The 27575-nt window shown below is 42.8% G+C and overlaps 1 protein-coding gene across 2 annotated transcripts; it reads right to left on the bottom strand.

Annotated features, from left to right (window-relative positions):
• Positions 1 to 1719: 1719 nt before the first annotated feature.
• LOC147631459 (zinc metalloproteinase-like protein) lies at positions 1720 to 21089 on the bottom strand. Of its 2 annotated transcripts, none has more exons than XM_086809858.1 (10): positions 20797 to 21089; positions 19113 to 19328; positions 18805 to 18885; positions 18486 to 18572; positions 18283 to 18378; positions 18124 to 18177; positions 17126 to 17991; positions 16984 to 17032; positions 2276 to 2315; positions 1720 to 2171 (listed from the first exon to the last, which is right to left on the bottom strand). In XM_086809858.1, the coding sequence occupies exons 1-10, from the start codon at positions 21046 to 21048 to the stop codon at positions 2029 to 2031; spliced, it is 1884 nt and encodes a 627-aa protein (XP_086665984.1). In that variant the 5' UTR covers positions 21049 to 21089; the 3' UTR covers positions 1720 to 2028. The 2 variants fall into 2 exon arrangements, with proteins under 2 accessions (XP_086665984.1, XP_086665985.1); XM_086809859.1 differs by having other exon boundaries at positions 1763 to 2171; positions 19121 to 19328; positions 20797 to 21073.
• Between the last annotated feature and the right edge of the window lie 6486 nt (positions 21090 to 27575).

Below are 27575 nucleotides of genomic sequence, written 5' to 3' on the forward strand. Positions count from 1 at the left end.
TCTTATATTTTCCTCTGCTAGGTCCAATCTATTCCACTCCCATCTCAATACGTAACTACTAACAAGGTTTTAAAATGATGGGTCTAATAATCCCTTTTTAGAGAAATTCAAATGTTTTTGAAAATCTCCAATGACACTCAAAACCCACTAATATAACCCATTAACTACCATCTTGCTTTATTACTCTATTATATATTACAAAGCTTCTGTATATGCTCTTGATTCCTTTAATTACATGACTCAACCAATTTCTTACAATGGTCATAGGATGCTTCCACCAATGCTGCCAGTAACCCACTAGATATGAAAGGTGTAAATTTTGCAATGACCTTTCATTTTGTCAAAAATTAAGGCACGTAAAATATCAGTTAAAGAAAAAGACCATTTCACAAGAAACCTAAATTAAGTTGAAATTCCAATTTTCTTGGTAGTTTTTACAAAGATTCATGTGTAAAATTGATCTTTGTAAATGTATGTATCATCAAAAATAATCACATCTAAGCATTATGTCAAGAGCTAATGCCTAATAGGGATCAAATTGCAAGCTAAGAGATTCAAAGTGGTAGCAAGGTAGCGCGAGGGTTGAGCAACCTAGGTAAAGTATGCAAACCCTTTCACACTATTGACTAGTTCCTGCACCTATAGTTCTTTGTCCAAAGCTCTGGATTATGCATCTATCTAAAAGGAATGCCTAAAGTCACACTTTGTACATCCACACACAAAATGACTCTCTAAGGTCACACTTTGTAAATCCACATACAAAATGACTCACTAACCCATCATGTGTGAGATCAAAATGCATCAAAACCACATATAATAATTCTCTTTAATACTGTGCCTTTGAAGTTAGCGAGAAATTAACATCACCTAGGCTTCTTTTATGCATGCACGTTCACAAGCAATGTGATCCAAGAATCCACAAGTACAATACAAGAGGGTTTGTCAAAGATCACATAGATGGTAGTAGCCATTGCAAGGAGCCTCCATGTCACACAATATCATAGCATGAGATCCCAAGAGGATATGTCAAGTTCACACAAATGGTAGCCATGTAAGGAGCCTCCATGCCACACTGTCATAACATGATCCCAAACCACAACAATGTCTCCATGATGACGTTCTCCCAAGCTATAGTACTTGGGGTTGTGTGTAGCATCCCGGTTTTATGATCACAGTTAGAATCCCCACATTAATAGTTGCCTTGGTTTACTTATAGTAAACCGAGCCCCATTAGATGGCCTTCCACCTCTTGGGATTCATGCCCGGGCTTCTCCACCTTCGATCCCACCACCTAGGCTTCATTTAAGACCCCGTGGCACTATAGTGCGGGGAGGCATAACCACCACCGAGTATACTTGGGACACCGGTGGAGGAGTTTATAAGTGGTGAGAACAAGATCACAAATCAGCTTCACAACTCTATAACTACAAAATCTTTCCCCTTCTGTTAATACATTGTACTTATTTTGATGCCACTACACATTATCTCACGCTTCAACTCCCAACCTTGAGTTTGATAACAATATTTTCATAGATACGTTGTAACTTTTTACTTTTGAGGTTTTTATTTTATGTGGACTCAAACACTGCTACATATCATTCCTCCTTCATAAGAAATTTAAAAGATACGGATGAGGACTTATTAACTTGATACAAAAGATACCCACATATTTTCTGCACCAAAGTTTGATAGCATTCTTATCACATAGAACATTTGTGTCTGTAATAATTCTTTCATTTTCTTCGCGTCTCTTGTAGTTGAGTTTATTTTTTAATCAAAAATAATGTTTTCTTTTCCATCACATCAATCCCAAATTAGACAGCCGACTTGCAACATGTGCATCTTCACACTGACTGCCTTATGAACTACTTTCAATACCCATTGCACTATTACACGTGCTTTAGAGCCACCTTGCCCTTTTGAATAACTTCAGTCCATTGTGAGACTGAAAGCAATTAGTTATGTATAGCTATGGTTGATTGGTGGCGGCTGATTTAAAATACATATAACACAATGTGATTTATGGCACTAGCCCATGCAAGCTTCTAAGGAGGTCTGTGCAAGCCAGAGTAGCACTGGATCGTCTCTCTTCAAGACAAGACAATCATTGCCTTCAGTACCATTGCATGGTCCATCCGAAAATCCAACTGCATGCAGAACCTCCATTGCACCTAATAAAACCAAGAGAGTAATTAGGTGACGACAAATCTAGGTCCTTCAGTTTATATTCAAAAGCGGCAGCAATATGTAACAGTGAATATACCACACGCCATACCTTTGAACTTGGCAATGCGATTCTGAAAAGCTGTATTTGCCTGTTAAAAAATCCACAATGAAAAAGTTCAATCAAGAATCATCACAATTAGTTTCTACCAGCTTTGCACTGAACTACATATTTCTACATGGGCACTACATCCTTCTCCATGACATTCAGAAAACAACTCCTGCACCACTGCAAGGCAGCTAGGGGTGCAAATGGGCAGTACAGAGTCTGTACAAAATGCTCCAGATACTGAACTAAAGAATAGTTACTTGATGCCATAAGTCACCAAAAAGCAAAACAAATTCTATCTCATTGAACAAGAGACGATAGCAAACCAAAAACACAAAAGCAGGCCATCATCTAAATGTCCCTAGCAACCAGGTACTAAAGGGCCCAACCCCTAAAAAACCAGCTTTTGTTGAGGTCTTCCCTAATACTCCGAAGGGGGGGGGGGGGGGGGGGGGGGGCCCATTCCGGCCTCTATGTGGTGTCACATGTGCAAGCTCCATTTTCAGCATTTGTGGATGTTATGTCCAACTTTTATGTTTTATGCAAAGTGATGATGGATATGTGTTAAGGCTGTGGCCATGTTTAAATGTTTTAATATGCATTGATGGTATCAACAAGTGTGTCAAAGGCCCTAGTCCCCCGGGCACTCGCGAGTTACAAATAATCCAACACCTACTCTGTAGGGCTCCCCGCCAAGGAAACAGCAATAAGGCAATGGCCGAGATCCTCTCAGTGGCAATCCACTAGTCAGGTTGCTCAAGTCCCCCCTTCCCAGTCCGTTTCTTTCACCACCCTGGAAGAGATGTCTAATTGGTCTTCCCTTACACCTCATCTACGCTCCTCGGCCAATGTCGCTCAAGTCACATTTAAGGTTGACTCTGGCCACTCCTCCAAGGAAGAAGAAACAAAGGCCTAGACGAGGCCATCCGCGTGTGGAAGCCTCTGCCTTCATTCAGATCTGTAAGTTACCTGACAATCCTCCTGTGCCCATCATTGAGGCCCACCCAACTCTTCCCTGTGGTCATCCAGTCACTTGGGTAGTTGACAGCGGAGCTACACACCATATGGAACGCAATGCTGACATTTTCATCTCTCAGCGTCCTGCTAAGGGTGAAGTTCGATGTGGCAACAATACAATGATGCCCATCAAATCTATTGGCACCATCTTATTTGACACTAACACAGGCCCCGACCAGGCTACCTTGGACAATGTCCATCTTGTCCCTGATTTAGACCTCAACTTACTTTCTGTATCCCAGCTGACCCAACTCAATCATAGAGTTTACTTCAACAAACGAGTTGTTGAGGTAATTGATGAGACTACCGGTCTTGTTGTTGCCAGAGGTCAAGCTCAGAAGGATGGCTTGTACCGGATGTCTACTTTTTTATCCGGGCCATCTTCCAATGGTTCGGAGTTTCATCAGGTTCGTGCATATGCGACTCTAGCTCCATCCGACATTGAACAACTATGGCACTTTCGCTATGGTCACCTACCCTATGACACACTCTATGAGTTATCTTGAGACCAGTTAGTTGAAGGCATACCTAGCCTCAAACTGACAAAGGATGTCTGCCAGCCATGTCAAATGGGTAAGCAACATCGCTCACCATTCCCACAACATGCTACTCATCGTGCTCAGGGAATCCTCAAGTTCATTCATTTTGACTTGAGTGGCCGATCCCCAAAACCTTCCTTGAATGGATCTCTCTACTACATGCTAATTGTTGATGATTATTCGAGATACATGTGGGTATATTTCCTAAAGCATAAATCCGACGCCTTCCAATACTTTTCCACGTGGGTTCGGTTAGTCACTAATCAAATGGGCGTCTCAATTGGAATTGCTCACAATGACAATGGTGGTGAGTTTATCTCCCATCAATTTATTGAGTTCTTGCAAGACCAAGGCATTCAACGCCAACTCACCTTCACCAACTCTCCCTCACAAAATGGAGTGGTCGAGCGCAAGAACCGAACTGTGATGAATATGGCACGCTCCATGCTTTTTGCAGCTAAGCTGTCTGAATACCTTTGGTCAGAATCGGTCAACACTGCGATGTAGCTTCTAAACCGTTGCCGCACAGTCGTCGTTCCCCACAAGACACTGTTTGAGGCATTTTATGGCGAAAAACCAATCATTTTCCATTTCCGTGTCTTTGGGTGTCGTGCGTACACTCACTCCAAATGACACAAGGGACAAGCTTGAGCCAAGGAGTGAGTTGCTCATTTTTGTGGGCTACTGTAAACCGGCCTCCAGCCTTCAGACAAAACCAAAAGGCGGTGCAAAAACAAACTTGCACACACAACACTTCAACACCTTTGAGGACCAAGAAAAGGGAAACAAACAGGGGGAGCTAGAGTGCTCCTACAAACAGTACACGGACACCGATTAGCCCCAAAACACAGTGGCGCCCCTTGCGGTATTTCTTTGATTGATTATAAGAGGGGCTTTGATTACAATAAGGCTGGAAACTCAACCGTCACAGTAGAACTCCTGAAGCCTGCAAAGACCCTGCATCATGGCTTCATATCCACTCGGCATCCACAAACAAGTCCAGCCATTGTTCACATCAAAAGACTCCCACACATTGAGTCTGCATACAGAAGCTTTCTCCCATGACCAAGGCTCCCACAACCAACCATAGCCTCTCACCCTATGAACAGCATCACACCCTGACACATCCAGTGCTCCTACATCACAATGATGACTCCAAACTGTTTCCCAAAAGAGAACTCGCATCACAGCAAAGCATACCATACAGTTGACACACCTGTACCAACTCTCTCTGCCTTCCAAGGGTACTATCCATCTCAGTCATGGATTCCCGAACCCCTGTCCAATCAGCCAGCAAGGCTGTACCAAACATGTGTCCATTCCTGTACCCTCTTCCTGCACATGACCTATCTCTTGGAGACCCAAAAACATGTTTCCACATGAAACAAAGACCTGTTTCAGCAAACATCGGGTGACCTGTTTTCCCATTAAACATCTGGTCTGACCCAGTATGAAACCCATGTCCTGTTTCCACGTGAAAACATTCTTGGTACATACTCAAATGTAGTGCCAACACAACACACAAACAAAAGAGAGAGCTCTTACTGAATATGTATGGCTGTATTTCTGCCCCACAACTATGTTACATAGGTATGCCCAAAACTGATGATCCCTCTGTTCCTTCCAAGCAGGAAGAAAGCAATCTCCTCCATGGGTATGCACCTATGCGAGCTTGCTTCGCTAACATGCCAAGAAACATAACCAGGTGACCTTGTACTTGCAGCCAATAACCCATGTACATAGTGTACTTGCAGTCAAGCAAAACAGCCCATAAACAGTCTCAAAACATTCCCCGTTGTGCGCCTCCTTCCAAAAGAGATTAAGATAGCGCATGTTGCCACTTCAGCTTACCAGCCTTCCCTTGAGAAAAAGCACACACATGCAGTTGCAGCCGGCCTGTTGCAAATAGGTAAATAACCTGCCCCTATGCGCCCCTGCAAAACTGCCCGACAGCCTGCTATTCAACCCTACTCCTCTGTTCAGCCCACGTGCAATCCAAGCTAACAGTCGCCAGAGAGAGAAATTCAGTCAGCCCTGTATGTACTGCAGCGCAGCCTTTTTCCAGAGAGAGAAAGCATACACACACTCCTCTGCTGCAGCCCTGTGCGCCTGCAGTCCAGCCCTCGATGTGTCAAGTGAGAGAGAGAGAGAGAGAGAGAGAGAGAGAGAGAGAGAGAGCATGTGCTGCAGCTCCAGCCCGCCGCCTCCTGTTCAACCCTCCATTTTTTTCAGCAATAGGGAAGCACCCTCTGCAGCCCGCCAGCCCCTCTTTCCGGAAAAAAGCACGTAGGCCCCCAATATAGCTTTTGGGCCACGATCCTTTTGAAAAAAAGGTATTCTAATGTTTTAAAAACCTTTTGTCCCCTCCCCCCACATGGGGTAATGAAAAACGGACCTTTTTAAAACCTCGAGTCCTTTTCGACCCCAAGAGTTGTTCCTTCCAAGCAGGAAGAACGCAATCTCCTCCATGGGTATGCAGCCATGCCAAGAAACATAACCAGGTGACCTTGTACTTGCAGCCAATAACCCATGTACATAGTGTACTTGCAGTCAAGCAAAACAGCCCATAAACAGTCTCAAAACATTCCCCGTTGTGCGCCTCCTTCCAAAAGAGATTAAGATAGCGCATGTTGCCACTTCAGCTTACCAGCCTTCCCTTGAGAAAAAGCACACACATGCAGTTGCAGCCGGCCTGTTGCAAATAGGTAAATAACCTGCCCCTATGCGCCCCTGCAAAACTGCCCGACAGCCTGCTATTCAACCCTACTCCTCTGTTCAGCCCACGTGCAATCCAAGCTAACAGTCGCCAGAGAGAGAAATTCAGTCAGCCCTGTATGTACTGCAGCGCAGCCTTTTTCCAGAGAGAGAAAGCATACACACACTCCTCTGCTGCAGCCCTGTGCGCCTGCAGTCCAGCCCTCGATGTGTCAAGTGAGAGAGAGAGAGAGAGAGAGAGAGAGAGCATGTGCCGCAGCTCCAGCCCGCCGCCTCCTGTTCAACCCTCCATTTTTTTCAGCAATAGGGAAGCACCCTCTGCAGCCCGCCAGCCCCTCTTTCCGGAAAAAAGCACGTAGGCCCCCAATATAGCTTTTGGGCCACGATCCTAATGTTTTAAAAACCTTTTGTCCCCTCCCCCCACATGGGGTAATGAAAAACGGACCTTTTTAAAACCTCGAGTCCTTTTCGACCCCAAGAGTTGTACCAATCTGTCCATGAAGTTATTGCCCCAAACTGATGCCATTCACACTGTTCACCATGTCCCCGTGCACACCTGCATACTGTCCAGAGAAAAACACAAGGTCGTGACAGCTACTCTTCTGAATCAAAGGCTCACAAAGTTTTTGATCCAAGATCAAACAAAGTCTTCGTTTGTTGAGACATTGTCTTTGATGAGCGAAATTTACTTCACCTTCCACTGCCCATACCAATTGAACAAGAATCTCGGACTGTACCAAGTCACCTACAACTTCGCCTCTTGAGGAGGCTTCCTCCTTCCGACAGCCACCCAGCCATGCGTGATTCTGGCATGCTTCCCCATCATACCCCTTTGGATGGTCCTCATCAATCCACCAGGCTTGCTCCTAGTGCCTCATTTGCCTCTGTTTTCTCCATAGACTATGTTGTGCATGATGAGCCAACTTCGTGGAAAGATGTTATCCAACAGCCAGCCTGGAAACAAGCTATGGAACAAGAACTTGAAAGTACTGATCGGCACATGGTCCCTTGTGGATCGCCCTAGTCATAAAAAGGTCATTGGGCCCAAATGGATCTTTCGCACCAAATTTAAAGCCGATGGTACTTTGGATAAATACAAAAGCCCAACTAACTGGAGGTGTAAGGTTTTCGCCAAAAAGAAGGCATTGACTTTGACGAGACCTTTGCCCCTACCGCTCGAATGACGACAATCCGTCTCTTACTCAATCTGGCCGCACACACCACATGGCCAGTCTATCAGATGGATGTCAAGAGTGCCTTCCTCAATGGACTTCTCGAAGAAGAGGTTTACGTTGACCAACCTCCGGGTTTCTCACTCCATGGGTATGAGGACAAAGTCTTCCGCCTGCATAAAGCGCTTTATGGGCTTAAGCCCCCTGGGCGGGGTATCATCGTATCGACAAGTTCTTTCGCAGCCAAGGTTTTCAGCCATCTCATTGTAATCCCAATATCTATATCCACACAGATCAAGAGATGGTTTGCTACCTAGTTCTGTATGTCGATGACCTCATCATTTCCGGTTCACATCAAGCCAAAGTGACTAACATCATGGCACAATTGAGACGGACTTTTGAGATGACTGATCTCAGTCCTCTCTCATATTTCCTTGGCATGGAAGTGGTCCAACATCTTGATGGTATTTTTGTGTCCCAACAAAAGTACTGTCTTCAACTCATTACTTCCTACTTTCTTGCTGGTGCTATCCTTGTGGCTTCTCCATTGGATCCCACCATCAAACTATCCAAGGAAGGGCACTCACCTCCACATGAAGAACGAGCCTTCCGCCAAGCAGTTTGGAAACTTATCTAGGTCACAAATTCTCATCCTGATATCTCCTTTTGCACATCCATTTTAAGTCAATATTTCAATGTTCCTAAGGGGCCACACTGGAGTTCAGCAACGAGAGTTGTTCGCTATCTTGCAAGTACCTATATGTATGGACTTCACTACAGTCATGGGATTACCATGCATGGTTACACGGACTCCAACTGGGCCGGTGAAAGAGTGCACAGAGCGGAAGCAAAGTGGCACTAGAATGTGGTGAACAGAGAGTGCAAGAGAGAGAGAGAGAGAGAGAGAGAGAGAGAGAGAGAGATGGAGAAAACTATGCTGAATATACTGAAGCAAAACAGTCCCAAGGAAGAGACACTACAAGTCTCGTAAGTGAGGGAGCAAAATATGTACAAGACTGAATGAATAATGAGAGGCCAGCCCCACCTATTTATAGGTGAGGAGGGCTGGCCGACTGGAGCTGAATATGCTGGCCAACTGGAGCATATGAGCTGGCCGACTGGTAAAATACCAAAAGGGCTGGGAAAAATCCCAGAAAAATATGTAAAATAGGGGTGGCCAGCCCACAATCAAGGGCCATACAATTGGAACCAAAAGGACACCAGAAATGGACAGAAATTGGGGATGAATGTGCTAACACCCCCTCTCAGCACCAGATGCTGAACATAACTCCAAGAAGCCGAAGAAGTTGTCCTCTGTCAAAGACAAAAGAAAGCAGCAACAACAGGTACCAAGAAAGCTCCACAAGCAATCTCCACACCAACTCAACTGCAAAAGCAACTGAACAAACTGCGAGGTACACTGTTCCTCTAGAAGAAATTAACCATGAAGGTTGCGTCGTGCTACTCCAAATATCGGTGCCAAACCCAAATAAAAACACAGTGTCACAAGAATCCCTAGAAGCCTGTAGCTCCAAGAAGATAATACCCTCAAAGGAAATAGAGTCCATCTCCTCCAACTCTGTACCAAGAGTAGCCAAATGCTGTATAATAGCACCCTCCTCGAAGGTCAGCATCGCCAGATGTAGAACTCAACTGCCCCCTCTGAAAACTGATGTCGGGACTCCACAGGCCCAACCAAATCCAAATCCCAATCCTTCAATCCCTGGAAGTACCATTGTGACCCAGGCATGATCACGGACACACTTGACCACAATCCAAAATCCTCACACAGAGTAAGGGAAGTAGGAACATTCACCGTAGTAGTAACTGTTAAATACCCTTGCCTTCAGTATTTCTTCACGATGGAAGCCTCCAAAACAGTCCCCAACAGTCGGTATTCTTCATGGGCAGCCTTCAAGAGAGAGAGAAAGAGAGTAGCCATCATTAGGGCAGCCTTCAACGGTGGTAGAGGCTAGTGTGCAGCAAGAGAGCCTCCATTAATGAAGAGAGAGAGCTCCAATTTATAGATTTGGGCCTCCCATGAGCTAAAATGGCAAGAGAAGGCTACGATGACAAGTGGAGAGCCACACAATAGCTGAAGTGACAAGTGTGAGGCCACTTGTCTCACTTTGATCCACTTTCTTAAAAATATCCCAATTGGTAGACATTCTGTCATAGGCACTTTGCCAACTCTTGGTATCTGCTCAATTCCAGATATAATGACGCGAACAGAATTTCCATCGGAGTCGGGCCAAAAATAGCAACTCTCCTAAATTTTAGGAGTGTGGTCCTTTGTATTCTAGGATAATCCCCCATTCCCAAAGCTTGTACTTTCCAAATATTTAAACATCCTGGAGTCCACCAGACCCCTTTCAGACTGGGAAATGTCCAGGCTGGTGACATCCTCCCCAACTTCTTAAAAGTTGTCCGCAACTTTAAGCTTCAAGCCATATATTCAAGATATAATCATGTCCCATCGATTGGGCGAGACGAGACAATCTCAAAAATCCAATATAACTGAAGAATCCATGTCCCAAAGAAATGGGCGAGACTAAATAAGTCTCCATAATACCAATGTCCCAAGATAAATGGGCGAGACAAAAACAGTCCCATAAGTCTAGATATCATAATCATGTCCCAAGATAAATGGGCGAGACAAATCAGTCCCATAAGCCAGATATCATAATCCATGTCCTAAGATAAATGGGCGAGACAAATCAGTCCCATAAGCCAGATATCATAATCCATGTCCCAAGATAAATGGGCGAGACAAAACAGTCCCATAAGTCCAAATATCATAATCCATGTCCCAAGTAAATGGGCGAGACAAATCAGTCCCATAAGTCCAGATATCATAATGCATGTCCCAAGTAAATGGGCGAGACAAAATAAGTCTCCTGCCAACAAGACATCGGTCCACATGACCGTTGGCATAGACATAAGTCCCGTCATGTCCACTTTACCACTTGCAATCTGTGTTGGTACTCTGACCACACACCTTGGATGAGAGGTGGGCTCAAGTAACAAGATAAAACAATCACTCGTCGCAGGCATAGATAACCTGGTGTTCCATAAGCATTTCTGCTACACATAGTTTTTAGGCATTTCAGCCACCAATAGTTTGTAGGCATTTCGGCCACCAACTCACACTACCCTCTCAAGTGCCCATGTTCCCTTCCATGTGCTCTCTATTGTTCCACCCACACATGGTAGAAACAATGTTCAAGAGAGCACGTAGGACAAGAGAACACTACACAGGGTATGTTGTGCTTGTCACTGCCCTTTGAAGTGCCCATGTTCCCTTCCATCTGCTCTCTATTGTTCCACCCTCACATAGTAGAAACAATCTTCAAGAGAGCACGTAGAACAAGAGAACACTACACAAGGTATGTGAATCATGAGTTTCATAAGTCCAATGCATCCCAAATAAAGGAAGCCAAAAAGAATAATCCATCCCAGTAAAAGGGAGCCATAAACATAATCCATAAACCTGAGGATGGATCCAAATTCCTAGAAAAGAAGTCCAAGAATCCATAGACCTGTATACCATAATCCTTGTATACCATAACTCTTACCACATACTCTGTGCTAACCACACACCTTGGAGTAGAGGTGGACTTTATCCATAAAAGCATCATATCCATGAGATATCCAAAGATTTCTTCTCTATAAACTCGGACACATTCGTCCATAGAAATTGCTTGTGAAGCCCAATATCTATATAAATCTCGTCCAAGAAAGAAATCTCCATGGATATAATCCACCCCAATAAAGGGAGCCATGAAAAGAATTCATCCCATTAAAGGGAGCCATAAACAATGTTTCCCTGAAACCATCTCAAGACAAACAACAACACCTTTCTCCTTGCATAGCTATACAAGGGTTAGTGAACATTAAAAACACTTCATAGTAAATAGCCAAAGCACCAACTTTGCAAACTCAAAGTATACTTAGCTTTTCTTTGCCAGGTTGGTCATGAAGCCAAAAAAAATATCTCGTCACCATATCCTTAAGATATCCTGAGATATATCGCCATATAGCTTGCCTGTAAGCTTGATAATATAATCCACACATAAAGCCAACTTCACACTTCCACGATAAAATTCTGTGAATTCATAAATCCTTAGATCAACAAGCTGTCTACTGCTCATGCTCTTGCCTCATAAGCTATGAAGCGGCTGGCCATGCTTAACAGCAATGATGGTAAGTGTGGTCTCCACTTGAGATCTTTTCTCTTCCTATTGATAGAAGGAAGCCTCCGCTTCCAAGAAAGCCTATGCTCTGATACCAATGAAACTCGTGGCGGGTGCCCGGGGGACTAGGACCTTTGATACACTTGTCGATACCATCAATGCATATTAAAACACTTAAACATGACCATAGCCTTAACACATATCCATCATCACTTTGCATAAAACATAAAGCTGGACAAAACATCCACAAATGCTGAAAATGGAGCTTGCACGTGTGACACCGCATAGAGGCTGGAATGGGCCGACCCCCCTCTTGGAGTATTTTATTACCCAAGGAGAATGGGCAGCCTTCCGGTGGTAGAGGCTAGTGTGCAGCAAGAGAGCCTTCATTAATGAAGAGAGAGGGCTCCAATTTATAGATTTGGGCCTCCCATGAGCTACAATGGCAAGAGAAGGCTACGATGACAAGTGGAGAGCCACACAATAGCTGAAGTGACAAGTGTGAGGCCACTTATCTCACTTTGATCCACTTTCTAACAAGTGTCAAGCCACTTGTCTCAGTTTGGTCCATTTTCTTGCCACATGTCCCAATCTAAGAGATGGGTCCTTCCATAAACTTTCTCTCTAAAAATATCCCAACTGGTAGACATTCTGTCATAGGCACTTTGCCAACTCTTGGTATCTGCTCAATTCCAGATGTAATGACGCGAACAGAATTTCCATCGGAGTCGGGCCAAAAATAGCAACTCTCCTAAATTTTAGGAGTATGGTCCTTTGTATTCTAGGATAATCCCCCATTCCCAAAGCTTGTACTTTCCAAATATTTAAACATCCTGGAGTCCACCAGACCCCTTTCAGACTGGGAAATGTCCAGACTGGTGACACCGACAAGCACCACTGAGGCTATGTATCTTCGACCGACAGCTTCTTACAGAGATGCGCGTTCCCATTGACACCGCTTCTATCATCTTCGTCGACAGTCAGAGTGCGATTGCCCTTGCTGGCAATTCTTTTTTTTTGAGCCGTACCAAGCATGTGGATGTTCATTTTCATTTTACCAGGGAACAGGTTGAGCTTGGTACCATCAGACTCCAATATATTCCTACGGCGGACAACCATGCTGCAGACACCCTTACAAAGTCCATCAACCGGCCCATCCTCGTGCGTCTTCGCGACCGCATATTGAGAGGGGGATCTTCCTCTCCTGAGTCAGTGAAAACCCACTGCATTGCATTTTTTCCATCTTGCATTCCCTATGCATAGCATTCTGTTTTTTGTTTGGGACGCATGTGTGAATGAAAACCCAAAAATGGGCATTCATACATGTGAAAACCTCTTGCATTGTGGCATTGAATCCAATACCACCCAATCTCAACCGGTTCTACACCATCGACAAATTCTCGCCCCATTCCTGGTCATGATCCTCTTCAAACCCCTTTTTCATCTCGTCTCATGGTCCCCTTTTTTGGCCTGAGAGGGGGTGTGGAAATATGCCATTTTATCCAGCCCAAAAAGGACACTTTTTGGATATTTTGGTTTTTTCTTGTCTTGTGCTGCTGGCCGCCACTTCACCCTGACCGACCAGCAGCCCTTCACTCATATAAAAGGATTCCAATGTTTTCTTCAACCATGATATCAAGTCTTGCTGCTGCTGGTGCAGGCAGCCTACATCAGGTTCATCTTCAGCATTTACTGCTGCTGGACTCACCGCCTACATCGGGAGCATTTACATCGCCTACATCAGGGCCAACTTCATCGCCTACACCAAGGCTGACTTCATCGCCTACTTCAGGCTGTCTTCAACGTTTACCTCAGGCTGACATCAGCGTTTTTCAGCAGCCCTACTTCAGGCTTGTATCGACGCTTTCATCAGGCTCACTTCAGCACTGTTATCTGTGTTTTATGGGACAGCAGCCCTCTCTGCTCCTTTGACCTCGACATTGGGACGGCAGCCTACCATCTGCCTCGGATCGTGGCCTTCACCACCCTCTGCATTATCACGGGACAGCAACCCTCTCTGCTCTTTCGAAGTCTCACACAGAGCTCCTGTACTGGATTTTATGTCATATATATATATATATATATATATATATATATAGCCCTCTCTGCTCCTTTGACCTCGACATTGGGACGGCAGCCTACCATCTGCCTCGGATCGTGGCCTTCACCACCCTCTGCATTATCACGGGACAGCAACCCTCTCTGCTCTTTCGAAGTCTCACACAGAGCTCCTGTACTGGATTTTATGTCATATATATATATATATATATATATATATATATATATATATATATATATATATATATGAGAAGCAAGCAAAAACAAGAGTTATAGTGTAATTTTATGGTTTTTCTCTACTATTCTCAATATTTTCACTTCTCAACCCCTCTCAAGCTTGATAAGTTTCTAAATTAAGTGTTTATAATGCAAATCAAGCTTTTCTTAAGAGTTGTAATGAATAATTAAGAAAAGTTTACATTTATGCTTAGGGTGCTTTTTATATTTATCTCTCTCTCCCCAAAAAAATGGTCATTCCTATGACCAATTCTCTATTCAAATGATGATTCTCATTGATAAATTCTTAATTCACAAATCAAATTCTAAGCTTGTGAATCTAGAGGTTAAGAAAGTGGCTTTTTATACTTTTATGCTTCTAAAATTATGATAATCTTATAATTTAAATCCATAAATTGGATTTAAGTTTAGAAGATAGTTATACTATCATAATTGTATTACTAAGTTTATTCTTTTCAAAAATATTAAAGCATAAGAATGAATTATGTATCAATTTCTTAAAAATTTTGTATAGCTCCGCTACTATTACTGATAATATATATATATATGTGCACACACACACCCATTGCATGTTGTGTGATTTGCTCTGATCTCTCGTATATTATGAAATCGGAATGATGAAATGAGCACAAGTACATGCTACCTTTGTAAGTGAACTCTCTCACATACTTGGATTGCAAGCTTTATTTAATAACATTCAAATTTCAATTCAAAAATACTTGTAAAATCTAGTATGATGAGAGGGTACCTTTGGCACTAGGTGGAGTGGCCAAAGGGGAGTGCGTCTTGAACCTTTTGTGCTGTATGAGTGCTTTGGTAAAGTGGTACAAAAGGGCATCAGGTACATGGATGTGAAGACATGGCCTCAACCCTTGCCAACCTTGGTAACGAGGTGGGAAGACTTGGCTGGGAGATCGGCAAGTAGCGCTTCATCAACGCACATTGGTTGCTATTAGCATTGGTATCAATTTGGCAATGATTATGATGGAGCTGTTAGATGAGGCTAATATGGCTTGTCCAGGGTATGCAGAACCCGTTACTCCTATCATTGGGAAGCTTCGGCTTCATTTGCAAGGTTATGTGGACAGCGAAGAGTTCTTTATTATGCCACTTGATGGCTGTGATGTTTTGTTGGGGATGCCATGGTGCCATAGAGTACATGCGGTGGTGGATACTTACAGTAGGAAAATCACTCTGACTCATAGAGGGAAAGAACATGTATTGGATGTAAAACTCAAAGGGGAATCTGTTCCTATTGTATCCTGGGAATGAACAGTGCCTTTCCACCCTATTGCAATAGCAAACCGTGGTTTCACACAGTAGGATAGGTGTCCACAATGCACACCAACAAAATCACAACTTACATCGTAGTGGGAAACAATCCCAAGGCTGGCCCAGCCAACGACAAGCCCAACAGCAGCACCCAAACCATCCCATGCTCACTGGTGTTTCCAGCTATTCCAAGATAGTCGCACAATCTCAGCCCCGAGAGCATCCAGGGTGGTGCTAGGATTAGCATTATTTCTCTTAATCAAAAATTAAAAATGAAAAACCTAGAAAGCAGAGTATCCCCAATTCAGCCGCGTTGCTGAATTGGGAAAAGGGTGTTTTTCAACGCAACTAAAACTCTATTCCCCTCCTCTCCAAGAGTTGGGAATACCCTTCGTCTTCTCCTCCTCAGGAAGTAGAGTCATAACCAAAGTTACAGCCCATTTCTTTCCTTCGAGAGAATAAAGAAAACTAGAAGCTGAACTCAACTTCGTCTAAGCGAGAGATTCCAGTCTTCTTTCATAGTGAATCAACAAAGCATACCTCGAACTTTGTCGCGGCGAGAACTATCTCTGTATCCCGTCTTTTGATGCCAGTCTCGCTCTGATACCAACTACGACATGCTCCCACAGCAATCATCATACAGAAAAAGCACTCACGCACACATACGCATAGAACACACAAAGAAAACAGCAGGCGGGGAGTCACCTCATAGGCTCGCTTCGTCAAGCAACCCCAAGCTTTGGAACAATAGACGGATGCACCGCCATAGCATGAGGCCTTCAGATTACGGCACCACCTCACAGTCATACCACCACCATGTGCATCCCATACCACACACAATACCGGTCAGTGCTTGGAAGCCCTAGACCCACCTCCAGGCTTGTCTAGATCCATACCCACACAAGGCATGGTGAATAATAAGTTATGAGCCCTTCTCATGCTTGTATAGGAGTTTGGCACCAATTTTATCCATACACCTATGGATAAATGTCTAGCTCTCATCAAAAGCCAACTGCTTACGTGTGACACTCCCTTGGCCCATGGATATTGACCCAAACCCTTGCCAGAGATGTGACACAAGTAATCAAAATGTTATTGCTACTACTTCATCCTCCTCCATTCAGCTCTCAGGCAATGTACTTAGTTAGCCTCAAGCCCTTTCTTAAATGTGTTATCCACCTCCTGGTTCATGGGGTTGACTTGTTATGACTAAAGCTATGAACATAGCTTGAAACACACAGGAGAGACATATTCACGAGAACAACTTCTTAATAGCCACAATTAGAGTACACAAGAAGGTGATTGTACACTTTGCACCACCTCCTACAGTTGCCATAAATTATTGAGCTACACTATTATGATAACCAATTTCCTCATCTGTCCTTATACTGATACTTGTTTTTATTTAGTAAGTGCACATGATGTGCTTGCAACAGCACACAGGATTTAATAGAAGTGTTCAGCTATTTGCCTATCTTAGAAAAGGCAACAAAGATGATATTAGTTACCTTTCGCAGGCATTTGAACTTAGCCTCATGTGGATGCTCCTTCAGATTTCTGATGTGTCAAGAAAAGTATGAGGTTAGGGTTCCATTAAAAAATCTCACAACATAAACTATCCACTCACTCAGCCGCCTCAGATATATCTACCTGAGAATTCTGAATAGAGTCTGAATAGTTGCTGCAGCTTCTGAGGGTGTTGCTTCCTCTTTAAGGTTGATAATTGCATCCTGTATTCGCTGGCAAACCATCTCTGTATACTCCTGCATTGATTTCAGGCCCAAATCCTCTACAGATGACTCGAAAATCTCTCTCTTGAATCCCTCACTCTGAGAATTGGTGCTTAAAACATTGTGCTGTCTAGCTGCCAAAGCATTCAGACCATGTGCTTCCCTTTTTTCGGAACTTATCTCCTCTGGATTGTCTGACTCTGGATTGGTTGATGTCTCCTGATTGGCCTTGGAATGCATTAAAACAATGTCCCTCTTTTCACAGCTCAAAGAGTGATCAAGCTGGGCTCTCACTTCTTGGTCCTCCATAGCATCATACATGTCTGGCTCAAATCGAAATTCGGGAATTTTGATCATCTCACCTAAGCTTGGATCTTGTTCTCTTAAACATTCATCTACTTCCATGCTCTTTGCCTCATCAGGATCAGGCTCAGCCCTTATGTCGTCATCAGGGTCAGGTTCTACTTTACTAGTAACACCAAGATCAGTTTGATTGTGAACCTCTTTTCCTTTGGCAATGATGTCAATTTCATTTCCGATAGCATTATTGTCCTGAATTTTGTTAACATTACTGGAGAATCGGAGAAAAGCAGCCAGTCCTGCTGCAGAGCGAGCACCAAGTTGAATATGTTCTTCGCTTCCTCCAAGTTTCTGGCCACCACTTGTGTGTACACCTCCAGCATCTATAGACTCTTCTTCATTGTCATCATCATCTAAGTGCTTAGAGCCACCCAAGCTGTGACCCCCAGATTTTGTCCAGTCCAAAGAGATTGCTTCTTCGTTCAACTGCAACAGAAGACAGGAACACCGTAATGTTGTCAAATAGCTGACCTAAAAGATTAGAATGGAACTCCAAGAGAACATATCCAACTGCTACAACACAAAAAAAAAACTTTATAATATGATGCTCTTTTGCACCTGCTTGTTCAAAGCATGGAAATCTGCATCGTGCTCTGAGTGGACCATGTGAGCCTGTGACATTTAACGTTACCGACAATTCAGCTGCTTCTGTAGTATTTATTGAACAACAATGTTACTCCATACTTCTCTTCTGAGGCTAAAGAGAAAAAAACTTACAAGTTCATGTAACAAAGTTTTCTTTATACTCTCATACTTCCGGAAACCTTTCAAATCGTCTGTCCGAAGACGTAAAGATATCTCTTCTCCTTTATTCTGTGATGGGCAAATTAAACAGTGCAGTCACATTAACAATATTCCAGACAAACAACACAACTCTGTAAGCATTACATCAGTTCAACAATTCTTCATACAAAATATACCTTGTTATAGCCTAAGATACATTCTGGGCTGATTCCTACATAACCAACAGGTGCCATTTCTGTCATCACTCCAACCCTCCAGTGATGCTGTAATGTCAGGTGACATAGCCATAATCAAATTCCATGAAAGAATATATAGTGCAAACAGAATAGAAGCCTCTGATCAGTTCAGCTATGCCAGATCTTCAAAACACAGCGTACACAGATCCTTAGTGTAAATACCCAAGCATAGCCATGAATCAAACAAATAGCTGGAGCCCTCCCAAAAGTCGGGATTGCAAGAAAAAAAGGCCATTTCTAACAAGGCCACCCCAATTACCTTATTCATGATGGCAACAATGCCTGGGTCACTCGCAAGTTTATGCATGATCTCCATAGCTTTTCCTGCAGCAGGGTGCAGCTGCATGACAATGGTTTCAAACAAAGAAACACACACATAAGCACAAACACCAAAGAAAAGGAGGAGAAAGGATTGCACTAGGCAGCACCAACACTAAAAATCCTTCCATTGAACTTAGCAAAGAAGACAAGGTGCTGCTCATCCATTCAAACTTTTTCCTCTTTTTAACAAGCATAGTAGTTTAGTAATTCTAAAAGCCAACATTATCTTAGAGATGTGATCTTTACCTCAATACCTGGTAGCTGTAAAGTTCTAAAATCGCAAAAGATGTAGTTGCCTTGAGGAAGTTTCTTGGTACCACGAGCTCCAACAGATAACCGTTGCTTGGCACGTTTTTCCTCATCTGAAAAATTAATAATTATCCTTTCATACGTTTTTCCAGCTTCTTGAGATACTTCTTTGATTTCTCCAGGAAGAGCTCCCATCATTCTTATGGGTCGACCCTAGAATATAGACAGAGACAAAGCGTTAAGACATGACAAGCATTCCAAATGTATCAAAAGAGCAAGCTCATAAATGTATACCAAAATACATCTGAAACTAGAAGGATTATTTGGTCAAGTTGCCAAGAAAAGTATGCATTCTAGCTGTTAGATGATGGTAAACATCTGAAACCAGAATGATCTTTTGGTCAAGTTGCCAAGAAAAGTCATTATGCATTCTAGCTGCTAGAGGAAACACTTGGCATGCATCCAGTTATTACAGGTGGCAGCTTCTCCTAGTCAAGAATACAAGCACTCCGCAAAGATCCCTAAGCTCTAACACTTAGTAATGGGCTTTTTACAAGGGGCAGCTTCTCCTATGAGCACTCCACTGATGTTCTTGCTTTCTTGAACCCCTCAATTATTGGCATATATGCTATGAGTAGTGCCACATGTGAACATGGGCTAACCAAGGGCACTTTTCTCGCTTTGGGTTTTTCCCCTTGGACATATGGTGTGAAAGGACACCACCATTATTATTGTACTTTGATATTATGGAGTCAACTCTCTAGCTCCACACATTCTATGCAATCCTTCTTTGAGTGAGCATCAATCACCATCTTCTGTGTGTTCTTGCTCTGCTAATTCTGTGTGTGTGTCTGTCTGTGGAGCCCTAACCCTCGCAGTAGTATCAGAGCAAGGTTGCCCCCCTTCTGCATGCGCAGTTTCTACTCGCGAAGTTCTGTCCATCGGCAGCCGTTTCCATCCGTCGAGGTGTGTCTTATGCACTGCCGCCTAACCTGGCACTCAGCCTCCCTCCCGCCCATTTCGGGTGGCACTAGTGCCGAGGGCTCCGCCACCGCCTAGCCAGCCAGCGGCACTCTCACCATAGTGGGCGGCGCCTGGCTTAGCTCAGCCACACTTGTGCCTAAAAAGAAAGTCTCCTGATTTGATGGCGGAGATTCCTCCTCTCTAGAGACCCAAGACCATGTAGCAAGAATGGCAAAACTATATTTTGCATTTCCAAGAAGCCATTTCATGTGCACAATTCTTCTAAATTTTCAAGTGAGTCACTTGTGGTTTTGGAGGGAATATGGCCTACATGGTATACATGAGCCACTCTTATGGTGCCATTTGCGTTCAACTTTTTATTACATTTATGTTGAATGATTGTTTCAATGGGAGGGAGGATTTCAAAGAGGAAGGGGGCAATGAGGAAACCAAACACCGACGGCGGGCATCAGCGCTATAATTTGCAACCATGCCTGGATTTCAAACTTAAAAAGCCTACAAGGTACCTGAAACCCATTGTTCAATAGAATGTACATTGAAAGGCCTTTTTTAATTAGACCCCAATTTTCAAATAGGAGGATGCTTTTGAAGGTTGAAATGGGATATAAATCCCACTGTAGCCTTCAATTTTCGGCACTGGAGGCATTAAGATATTAAAACTTAAAAAAAGGACGAGAGCAGTGACGGAGGAACTTACTTCAGAGATGCCGGATTGTGCGATTGGAAGCGATCCGTGCTGGTCCGAGAAGGGAAGTAGGGCGGGGGAGCGCGGCAGGAGGAGGCGGAGGGTGTGCGGCGCCACCCCCGTAGCGGACTCCAGCTGCCGCCCCAGCTCGCGCAGCGTCGACGCCGCCGGCACGGAGAGCTGGAAGACCTTGCCGTGATACACGAACGACAGATCCAAAAAACACTTCTTCTCTTGCTGCTGATGGCTATTGTCCTCTGCCATTGCTGTTAGCGAGCTTAAAAAACAAGAGAGAAGATTTCCCGCAACCTACATATATATATATATATATATATATATATGCGTTTATCATTATTGATGATGACGTAAGCTATGAACTCACTCAAACGTGTGTATTTCTAGATTTCTCTGACCGCCTTTTCACAACTCTCTCTCTCAGGGCTAGTGGGATTGCCTTTGGGATGACATGGACCCACCTAGGTTCAAGTCTCTCTGTAAATTGGTCTCTCTAGATAAATAAAGTCGACGCTAAACGGCTCTCTCTCTCTCTCTCTCGCCACACTCTCAAATGTTGAAACTCTCTCTCTCTCTCTCTCTCTCACACACACACACATGTTCTCTCTCTCTCTCTCTCTCTCTCTCTCTCACACACACATGTACTGTACACACCTGCGCTCTCTCTCTCTCTCTCTCTCTCTCTCACACACACACACACACGCACGCATGCACACATCTCCTCTCTCTTCTCACACTCTTTCACACATAAAAGCTCAAGCTCTCTCTCTCTCACACACACACATGTAAATATTAGTATATACCATATTATGTTTTAGATACATATACCTATACATAGACACCGTTATACTTATATATACATATACCTATACACAGACACATACTTAAACATCCATATATACACGTATTTAAAAATATAAATACACACAGAGACATAATTTTGATTAAATTTTAATGTACGTGGAGATGCGCGGTAAGATGTGCTTACTTTTAAATATATAGATGGATATATTATACACACATAGACTTACAAACATACACACATACATATGTGTGTATGTGTGTGTGTATATATTGTGTGTGTGTGTGTGTGTGTGTATTTATGTATGTATAAATGTATAAATATAAATAAAAACACACACATACATGTATACACATATACATATATACTTTTAATTTATATTATATTATATTAAAAGTTACTTTTTATTCTCTATTTCTCGCTCTCTTTTCACTCTTTCCCTCTCTCTCTCTCTCTCTCTCTCTCTCTCTCTCTCTCCTAGTGTTAAAACCCTAAGATTTCTCTAGATAATTGTTATGCATAAACATGCATAATCAGGCATAAACTCATCCACCCGACCATCCCCGAGCCCAAGGGATGCACACATGAATTGTAATGAAGTACATCATACCTTTACCTTGATGTCCCATACCATCAAGAGGTATAACTCCAATCCAACAGCACATGTAGCTATAGTGTGAAATGGTAGGTGAGTAGTTATGATCCTCTACACAAGAGAACATAACCTAACCTCAAGATAACATCAAGAGACCATAGCCTAAGCCCCAAGATAACATAGTCTTAGCCTCCCTTGAGTGTACCCCATGCCCCTATTATATAGGAGGGTCCTCAACAAGTGACTCTTGACTCTCCATTTCCCATGTGTGACTCTTGGATGCCTGACTGTTAGGGCTTTCTTATGTAATTCTTAGACCTTAGTCAAAGGGCTTGGGGGTTAGTTATGTGTGGATGTATCTTTTGGGATCTGAACCGAGTAGTTATTCCCTGACAGTTGCATCTAGGGAAGGGCGCTAATTCTGATCGCTAATGAATGAAGGAGAAGTTCTGCTATGTCTTTGCTCAGTGTTTATCATGTCTTTCTGCAATCATTATGCTGTCGTGATAAATCAGAGTCTGTGCTCTGAATGGTGTTAAGTGAGTATTGTTTGTTAATGTCTTGTACATGTTGAGAAATGTGGTGCCAAAGAGCACAAGGAAAATATGGAGTGAGTATGAGAAGCCACATCACCAAGTGAAAGTTATCCCACATACAAGAGAAATGCTAAGTTATACTCTCCTCATATAAAAAGAGGACATTTTAAGCAATGGAATACAAGCACAACATCTCAAGTCTTTCTATGAGTACAAGTTTCCATCTTGTAACCTAATTGAACTTGAGTTGAAAACCTTAATTTGAACACACTCATGATGAGTTTTTTTCATTTCTATCCACCTTAGTTTAGTATTGTGATTAGTGTAAGATTAGTTTATGATTAGGTAAATGTCTTGTAATTAGGATGTGTAGTTAGGAGAGCTAGATTTCCATAGTTTCAACATGGTATCAGAGCTTAGGTCTAGCTCTCTTAGTTTATGTTCGATTCATTAGGAAGAGATTAAGTACTTTATTAGTAAAAGTGTTTAATTAGAGTGATTAGGATTTGGATTAGATCTCTCCTCAACCTTCTTTACAACCTTCTTTATTTATTTATTTGAAATAGGGTTTCAAGTTCATTTTTCTTTGTCTCCTGTTGTTGCAAAGAGGGCCAGAGCTTGGCAGTTAGAGATGACGAGTAGACCAGCATCGTAAGAAAAGCCCACCACACACCACTGTTGCCATTAGCACAAGGCCATCAATGCATGTGTATGCCAAGTAGAGTCACCGACGGTATCCACCAACAGAGCGAGCAGAAAATAACATAGAAAAAAAAAACACAGACAAAAGTGATTTGCGAGTTTGGCAGTAGCCTCCTTGACCTTAATCACCCTTTACTTCTTGAAGGTCAAGGTCTATTCCCCGCCTGCTGGGTTCCTGCAGACTGCGCTTTTAAGGGCTGCGTAACGTAGGAGAAGGAAGAGGAAACGGCGCCAGCAGAAAGAGATCAGCACCATGAACCACATAAAAATAAAGTATATTATCTTTTAAAAAAATAGAATTCAAAAGACAAAGGTCTCAAAGCCTTAACCCTCTTTAAGAGGTTGTTCACACGGGCTTGTACAAGGGCTTGCTCACGTGGATTGTACTGCATTATTTTTATGGGATGCATCAACATGGACTTCACAAAATCAATGCAAGCCATGAACGTTGGCTATCTCATCATCAAAAAAAAAATCTCAAACATGTTGTATGCGGCCAAATGAGCACGCAATCAAAAATCCTCTCACTACCCATCTCTTAAACACAAAAATGTGTTGGTTTTTTTTTTTAAATCCTACTTCCTACAAAAAGTGCTTGTAACTAGCCTCTGGGACCAATGATGTACCCAAGCTAGAAATTTATCTCTCACCTAAGAGACAAAGTAGCATTAAGGGGAGGAAGTGCCAAAGTAGCACATGGACCAAAGTTACTCACAACACATAGGGGAATGTAGAAAGTAAAAAGTCAAAACAAGACTTTGTAACCGACATTCAACCACCTTGAGTAGCCCAAAGATTTGGCACCAAGGGGGGGTGTTGAGAAATGTGGTGCCAAAGAGCACAAGGAAAATATGGAGTGAGTGTGAGAAGCCACATCACCAAGTGAAAGTTATCCCACACGCAAGAGAAATGCTAAGTTGTACTCTCCTCATATAAAAAGAGGACATTTTAAGCAATGGAATACAAGCACAACATCTCAAGTCTTTCTATGAGTACAAGTTTCCATCTTGTAACCTAATTGAACTTGAGTCGAAAACCTTAATTTGAACACACTCATGATGAGTTTTTTTCATTTCTATCCACCTTAGTTTAGTATTGTGATTAGTGTAAGATTAGTTTATGATTAGGTAAATGTCTTGTAATTAGGATGTGTAGTTAGGAGAGCTAGATCTCCATAGTTTCAACAGTATAGAACCTTTTAGAGGCCATGTACACACTGGCGATCCTGCAAGTTCGAATGCCCTGAGTTCTGGGAGGATATGACATATTCAGAGGACCGCTAGCCTTGGATGTCTGAAGATAATTCAGGGAATTCAAGACGATATTATACAAGGTTAAGGGCCAGAGATGCTGATGCTGCTTTACCAAGCAGGAATGATGACAAAGAAGGTGGTGATTATGATTCAGATTATGAAGTTCCTCCATGGACAAGTGGACCATTGGAAACTGTTTTGGAAGAAGATGTAGAGGAGGAAACATTGGATCAAGAAGCAGAGGATATTGATGATGAGGAAGAAGCACATGATCAGTTTGTGGATGCTATTCCAGGAGAAGGGATTCCGACAGGTCCGGTACAATCTGAATCTGATTCGGGCATTCCAATTTTAAATAGTGATTCAAATGTTAATGCAGAAGCAGGAAGTGTTGGGGATGCTCAAAATCCACCAGTATTCTCAAGCACTTTCAGGGCATTTCTTGGAGGAACCTTGTTGAACAGAGTTATCAGGGGAAGTAGTAGGAGAAGGTTGCAGTTTCAACCATTACCAGTCTTAGCAAGGAGGCCAGTTAGAGGGGCAGCAATGAATCCTCAAAATCCACCAGCACAGAACCCAAAGGTGAGATTAGCAAAGTTCAGGGGAAAACCCAAGGAGGACCCTGACTGCCATGTAGCCCAATTCCAAACAAGGTGGGAGGCTAGTGGCTATGACACACTTTATGGGGGAGAGGTGAAGAAGAGGCAGTTTGCTGCTACCCTAGAAGGCTTAGCAATGGATTGGTTTAGCCAGTATGGGTTGGGACATTTTGGAAACTTTGATGCTTTGAGAGATAGTTTTCTTGCCAAGTTCAGAAGGGAGAAAACAGCCAATGATATCATAAATAAAATTAAAGATCTTCAACAAAAAAAAATGCTAGTAGAGGACTATGCTCAGAAGTTCAGGGTTCTCTCTAGAAGATTGGAAGGAGCAGATAGGCTTTCCAATGAAATGTTAGCTTCCTATTTCTTGAATGGATTAAGGAAGACAATCAGATCAGCAGTGGCTATTGTGGACATTGTTGCAGGTTTTGATGCTTTGGTGCAAGCAACAGTAAGAGTGGAAAAGAGGTTGGGTGTTACTACCAAGAAGAAGAAAAAGAAAAAGAGGTCTGATTCAGACCTAGACTCTGACTCTAATGAAGACACAGACTCAGAGAGCTCTGATGATAATTCAGAATATAATAGTGACTCAGATTCAGATGATGAATCAACTAGCCAGAAAAGGAAAAAGAAGAAGAAATCTTCTAAGTCCAAAGATAAGGGCAAAAAGCAGAAGAAAGGATTGGATGATGAACAACTGTTAAAGAGGCTTAAAGCATTGAAGTATGCCTCAGTATTAACAAATGACAGACCAGTGTGTCAGATATGCTCAAAGGAAGGACATTTAGCAACCAATTGTTGCTGGTATAACCCAAATTTCAGAGGAAGAGTTCCCCTCGGTGTACAAAGGTCAAAGTAGCAGGAAGAAACTTTATCTAATCAAGTCTTCCCTGCTCAAGGTAGAGGAGCAAATAGACAGTTCAGATCACAGCCTAGACAAACATGCAATCAGATTTTAGAGGAGGATTGAAGTGCACTTATTGTGACAAAGAGGGCCATAGACAGGGCCCAGCTTGTGAGTTATGGTGCAAGCATAGGACAGAGAGGGGTATCCCAATTGTAAGGTACCCTGTAGCAGATCAAAATCAGAGAGGAAAGATGTAGCAAAATCAACAAATAACACAGTTAAATGCAGTGACAGTAATAGAGGACCAGTTTCAGAGCAACTCTGATATGGTTGAGAATGTTGCTTGTGATTGTTCTGGATGTGTAGTCCATGCAAATGATAAGGATGGGAAACAACATGTTCCTGCCTTGGCAGTGGGAAGAGCTTGTGATTGTTCTGGATGTGTAGTCCATGCAAATGATAAGGATGGGAAACAACATGTTCCTGCCTTGGCAGTGGGAAGAGCTGCAAAGTTGAATAAAGGTCCAATTCAATGGGTGGATCAGGAGAAAGTTAGAAGTAAGGTTCAGAGGAAGTTGGACAAGAAGAAGCCAGCTTTGGAAGAACTATTGTCAAAACAAATAGAAGAGGTTTGTGAAGAACAAGGACAGGACAAAGGAGAAGAGGAAATTTCTATGGTTGACTCACTCTATGAAGCTCTGTTACATTCAGAAATTCAGATTTCTCTTGACCAATTGCTGACATTAGTACCAGGGTTCAGAGATTTGCTGTTTCAAAGAATTCTTCAGAGAAAAGGTGTTGATTCACCTCAAAGTAATTTTTCAATGAGTAATATTGTTCAGGTGGAAGATGTTGATTTCAAAGTTCCTGCCATATTAGTCAAATATCAGGGCCAGTCCATACATGGAGTTCTTTTGGATGGTGGATCAGGAGTTAATATACTTCCTGAGTCAGTTTACATTCAATTTGGGAGCCAAAAATTGCATCCAGCACCTTTTCAGGTTAAAATGGCTGATCAGAGGAGATTACAACCTTTAGGTTTGTTAAAAAACCAGGAGATCTTCATTGCACGATTGAAGTTTATGGTCAACTTTGTAGTACTCAGGATGCAATCAGGGAACTTGGCCTCTCCTTGGCCTACCCAATGCTCCTTGGAAGACCCTAGTTTAGGCAGGCTAAGTTAAAGCAAGATTGGGGAGCTAATATGGTGATCTTGAAACAGGGGAACCAGAAACAGACTTTACCCATGACATCTACTATAACTATGTCAAAGGAGCAAAGAGCTTTGTGGGCACAAGGCATACACCTGGTAGATGAAGCAGAAGATGATGAAGAAGAGGAATATTTGAAGGCCAATCCAGCAGTTGTCCCAGTGTTTGATATAAATGTGATGACTATTTTGGGAGAGTATGAGGATTGTTTTGCTGTAGTTGCAGAAA

This window comes from Cibotium barometz, chromosome 15, assembly GCF_041138505.1.
Source record: "Cibotium barometz isolate CiBa-2024 chromosome 15, ASM4113850v1, whole genome shotgun sequence".
NCBI classification, from domain to species: domain Eukaryota; kingdom Viridiplantae; phylum Streptophyta; class Polypodiopsida; order Cyatheales; family Cibotiaceae; genus Cibotium; species Cibotium barometz.